The 5,306-nt window shown below is 51.8% G+C and overlaps 1 protein-coding gene across 1 annotated transcript; it reads right to left on the bottom strand.

Moving 5' to 3' along the window:
* Nucleotides 1-477: 477 nt before the first annotated feature.
* Nucleotides 478-4,902, bottom strand: CAOG_08364 (tyrosine-protein kinase transforming protein Fes). The gene is made up of 13 exons (XM_004340614.2): nucleotides 4,869-4,902; nucleotides 3,958-4,190; nucleotides 3,811-3,882; nucleotides 3,666-3,737; nucleotides 3,522-3,593; nucleotides 3,384-3,455; nucleotides 3,243-3,314; nucleotides 2,695-2,766; nucleotides 2,550-2,621; nucleotides 2,322-2,491; nucleotides 1,064-2,256; nucleotides 915-990; nucleotides 478-847 (listed from the first exon to the last, which is right to left on the bottom strand). Exons 2-13 carry the CDS (start codon nucleotides 4,155-4,157, stop codon nucleotides 606-608), a joined length of 2,385 nt encoding a protein of 794 aa, XP_004340662.2. The 5' UTR covers nucleotides 4,158-4,190; nucleotides 4,869-4,902; the 3' UTR covers nucleotides 478-605.
* Between the last annotated feature and the right edge of the window lie 404 nt (nucleotides 4,903-5,306).

The raw sequence follows: 5,306 nt of genomic DNA, 5'->3' as shown, positions 1-5,306 counted from the left end.
CTTTGCACTCGAGCTCCACGATGCCACGTCGTCAGAGTCGTGCACAAGGGCCTGATTCAACAACAAGGGCACTGCTCTGAAGTGTGCAAGCAAGGACTCTTTCCACTCGTCTCCCCTTGCGTGGGTGCAACTGCTGAGCATTGTTGAAATCCTTCAAGTCTGGTCTTTTGCTCAATGACCCTTTGAGTGATGTTTGCAGTTGTTCTTCGTTCCTTTGATTTAGATCTACTCTTCATTTTTCTTTTCTTTTATTCTCTTCATTCCTCGCAATGGCACTGCAGCAGCGCAGTTTCGCCGCGTTCGCCGCACTGCTTGCATTGAGCACAGCACTTGAGCATTGAGCATTGCGGTTTGCTTCTCGCTCACTTCAGCTCCTCCTCCTCCTCCTCCTCGTCCTTCTCCTTCTTTATTCTGCTTCTTTCTGTCTTTCTCTTGCTTTGATCGATGCGCGTCATGCGTGCTCTTGGAGTGGCAGCGGTTGGACTGCCTTGTCTTTCTTGAATTCTGAACAGACGATCAACAAGGAAGTGTACTCGAGCGACATCAAAATGCAAACGAAGCGCACCATCGCATCAATCAAAACGAGCCCCATTTCGTGTCCACCTTCACAGCATTGCACCAATCTCGCGAATCGTCGTCCCATCCTGGAGCGCCGTCAAAGACTGGACGAGCTGAGCAAAGGTCGGCCGTTTCTCGGGCGGCATGTCCCAACAAGTAAGCATCAGGCTATAAAGTTCAGGTGAGCAGTGCTCCGGTATGGCTAGTCGACCACCAGCCTCCACACGAGCCAGAGTGTCACGCCCATCCATCTCGCCATAAGGCTTTGCACCGTGACTCGAGCATTCCCCTATTAACATGCACCAGCAATAAATGAGATGCAAGTGCGAATTTCAGCACATTGTGACTTTCCTTACAAGCTGTCACGCCGAAAGCCCACACATCCGACATGGTCGAGAACTTGCGGAAGGTCATTGTTTCCGGCGCCATCCACTGCAAGAAGAGTGCAAGACCACCTGAGTTAGTATCACAGCAACAAGTATCAATTTGCACACCCTCGACTCACTTTCACGGGAAGCTTGCCACGCGTTTGCATGCGGTAGTAGTCGTTCTCGGAAGCGAGTTCGCGAGAAAGCCCAAAATCAGCAATCTTGACCACCATTCCTTGCCCCACAAGGCAGTTGCGCGCGGCAAGGTCACGATGCACAAAGTGGAGCGTGCCGAGATACTCCATGCCAAGTGCAATCTGACGAATGGCATGGATCTGCTCGTTCTGGGTCCACCACAGCGAGCGGAGCTTGGACTTTTGAAGCATCGTGCGCAAATCGCCATATTGCACAAACTCCAACAGAACGAGATGGGGCTCGGACTCAACCAGAGCCGCAAGCAAGCGCACGACATTCGTATGCACAAACGGCGCCATCAGTTTCGCCTCGCTCTCAAAGTCTTTGCGGGATTTCTCGTCTGCATCAGACTTGAGCGACTTGACTGCCACTTGCACGGTTTCAGATGCTGCAGGCCCAAGCAAATTCTGTGCTCGCGGGGGCAAGACGCTGAACGACAGCTGACCCAGCGCCACATCGCCAAAGTTGCCACTGGCGAGGTGCTTCACAATCGTCAAACCCTCACGGATGCGACGGGAATTGCTGCCAGCAACGTACGCACTTGCATAATCATATACCACCTCCTTAGAGCTCGTTGAAATGGCTTGGTACAAAGGCTCGGGCTGCTTTTGACCGACCACGGCATAAGCTTCGATGTCCTCCTCTTTTTGAGCTCGAGGCGAATGAATCAGGGGAGAGATTGTCATTTCAATCGCCTCCTGATGAATCGGACCGGTAGAGTCCTTCGGTCGCGTGCCTGAACGTCGTTGCGAGCGCCGTCGTCGCATCACGATGAACACCGCTGCAATGATCGCAACCACGACAACACACGCAACAACAGCAGCGATGACGGCTGCTGACGATGAAGATGAATCTTGAGAGCCGCCACCGCCGTGTTGTGCAATGGAGGATGCAACGGATGCAGCAGATGCCGATGCGGTGGACGCAACAGAAGCAACTGAGGCAGAGGCGGTTGAGGCAGCCGAGGCGAGCGAAGCAGACGCAATGGAAGCGAGCGACACACAAGATCCATCAATCAGGCCATACCCTTCATAGCACTGAGTGCAGGGATCGGATGAATCGCAGGCCAGACAATTCATCGCGCAACACGAGCCGTTCCCTGAGGCATAGCACGTGGCACAGGCTGTATCACACTCTGCAATACAACAAGGTCAGAGAAGTGACCAAATGAGGATTGCAGCGGCGGCCTGTCAAACTTACTGTATGGATTGGTTGCAATGCCGTATGTGCTGGGTGGAGCGACAGAGTTGCCACCAAAGGTGAAATTGTTGGGGCTCAGATATGGGTTTGAATAGGACAAAGCCAAGCTATTCTTCAGGCCCTTGAACAGACCAGGCGGCAAAGTGGTGACAGGATTGTCATTCAAAGCCCTGCAAGTACCGTAAAGTCAGAGGAGAATTGAATACGTGCATGATAAAAAAAACTTACAGTCGTGTAAGCGCAAGGAGACCTGCGAATGTGTTTGCAGCAATGCTGGTGATCTGATTGATTTGTAGATATCTACAGATAAAGAAGGGCAACGAATGAGCCGATTGAAGGGTGTGATTTGTTTTTCAGGCCGTTGCTTGCGTACAATTGCGCCAGTAAAGTTAGGCCCGTGAATGCGTTTGCAGGAATGCTCGTGATCTTGTTGCTGTGCAGATACCTACAGATAGAGTCGCAAGACGAGTGAGCTCGTTGTATGGTTCTTCCTGCCTTTTGCTTGCTTACAAGTGATTCAGCTTGGTAAGTTCTGTGACTGTAGTTGGCGAAAAGCTGGTGATCCGGTTGTTATTGATGTATCTAAAGATCGTGTCGCCAATGAGTGGCCCGTGTGTGTGTGTGTGTGTGTGTGTGTGTGTGTGTGTGTGTGTGTGTGTGTGTGTGTGTGTGTGTGTGTGTGTGTGTGTGTGTGTGTGTGTGTGTGTGTGTGTGTGTGTGTGTGTGTGTGTGTGTGTGTGTGTGTGTGTGTGTGTGTGTACTTTTTCATAGATGCATCTTTGCTTTGCTTACAAGTACTGCAGCGCAGTCAGGCCTGTAAATGCGGAGGCGGGAATGCTGGTAATCTGTATCCCTGCAAAATGGAGCCGCAAACAAGTGAGCCGTTTGTGCTTCTATCTCTTCACGTCTTTGCTTGCTTACAAGACACTCAGCGCGCTCAGGCTGGTGAAGACGGTTGCAGCAATGTCGGTGATCTGGTTGCTGGATATATATCTACAGATAGCGTCGAAAATGAAGGACTCGCCGTGTCCGCAGTCCTTCCCCCGTCTTGGCCTTGCTTACAACTGTTTCAGCGACGTCAGGCCTGTGAATGTGTCTGCGGGAATGCTAGTGATCTGGTTGTCGTACAGATTCCTGAAGAACGAGTCGCAAACGAGTGAGTCCGTTTTGTCGATTTGTCGTGCCTTTTGCTTTGCTCACAAGGAATTCAGCGCAATGAGCCCTGTGAATGCGTCTGCGGCAATGCTGCTCAAAATGTTGCCTCGTAGATCTCTACAAGGTTGAGTCGCATACAAGTGAGCAGTTTGGTTTGGTGTGCGCTCCATTCTCTCTCTGCGAGCTTACAGCAGCATCAGCGCACTCAGGTCTGAGAATGCAGAAGCGGGAATGCTGGTGAGCTGGTTATCATTCAGATATCTACAGATAGAGTCGCAAACGAGTGAGCTCGTTGGTACGTGCTTCGCAAATGCTTTCGTTGCTGCTTGCTCACATGGTCGTAAGCGCAGTCAGGCCAGCGAACGCGGTGGACGAAATGTTGGGGATGAGATTGGAGCCCAGAAGCCTATTGATCGCGATTGCCATTCAGCCGAGGTCAAATGCTTCGATTCAAGTTCGACCCAAATGGCAATACACTTACAGCTGTGTCGCGTTGACTGGAATTCCGCTTGGAAAGGCGGTGAGCGATTTGGCTCCGCAATCGACCGTAGTTCCGTAGCAACTGCACACGCCAGGGTCGCATGCGTTGGCTGCATGTGCCAAATGGACGTCATGCATGACGCCAAACAGCAGCAGCGGCAGCAGCAGCAATAGACCCAGAGCAACCCCTGTTGGAGACATGTTGTTGTGACTTGTTGTGAAATCCGAGACCTGCTGTCGATCGACGAAAAGCGCACCACCAGTAACAAGTACAGTACGCGGTGAGCTCGCGGCGTTTCAACAAACATCGTCACAGAGATGAAAATTCAGCTGTGTGTGGATGGATGAATGAATGGCTTCGAGCATTGTGTTCAGCTCAAGTGACAAAAGTGAGTTGGATTGTGGATTGTGGATTGTGGATTGTGGATTGCGGTGCAAAATTCACACACTGATACGCATTCAGCGCGCGCTCGTCCTGTCTGCCCGTCGCGCCTCGCCTCGCACGTGCACGCACTTTGAATGTCTCATTTCGCGTCAAAGTCAGCGGCGGAACGAGGCGACGCGTCCGCTTCGACCAGTGAGGCTTTGTGGATTTCAAGCACAAAGGGCAACGCTCGCAGTGGGGCTTCCGCAGTCCCTTCCTTCCGCTTCATCCGCTCGTCGTGAATAAGCATGCCTTTCCACTGAGCGCATCGAAGGACCAGCGGCGGGTGGGGGCGGGTGGTTGGACAGAGAAGGAGGAGTGCGGGGGTCGTCCTGCTGGGTTGTTGCGCTCCAATCCCGCTCCTGACGTGACGTGCAAACTGCCGACTTTCCAATGCGAAATGCACAATGAAAAGGCAAAAAAAAAAAAACATGTCGAAATGTAGCAGCGGATTGCTGCTTGGGTTTGAGTGAGGCGCATTGGCTTACTTTTGTGACCGAGCAAATCGCAACACACACAGGCAGAAAACCAAGAGTGATCTGCTCTGTCATAGCCCAGAGCATCTTGATTTGAACCAGCTTTGTTGAACTTTGACTTTTATGGGAGGAGGATGGCTGGGAAACGCCGCACAGGACAATGCCAGAGGCTTGAAGGTTTCAAAATCTCGCATTGCGCTTCAAGCTTCAAGCGAAAGTGATGGTGCGACAAAAGGAGCTGCTCGAACGGCTATTTCCATAGAATTGTTTAATCGGGTATTCAAACAAGCATGGAAAAGCAAGAGGAATGGCATAGCAGAAGAGCTGCATCGACAAGAACGGAAAGCGCCGCCGCCCCAACTTCAGATTTCCAAACGATCTCGCGGTGCAGTCAGTGCGACTCGGATGCGGGTTGACGTGACTTTGATCTGCAATGCTGTAGGAGTGACT

Source organism: Capsaspora owczarzaki (genome assembly GCF_000151315.2).
Source record: "Capsaspora owczarzaki ATCC 30864 unplaced genomic scaffold supercont2.60, whole genome shotgun sequence".
NCBI classification, from domain to species: domain Eukaryota; class Filasterea; order Ministeriida; family Capsasporidae; genus Capsaspora; species Capsaspora owczarzaki.
This window is presented reverse-complemented; position numbering and strand designations above follow the sequence as displayed.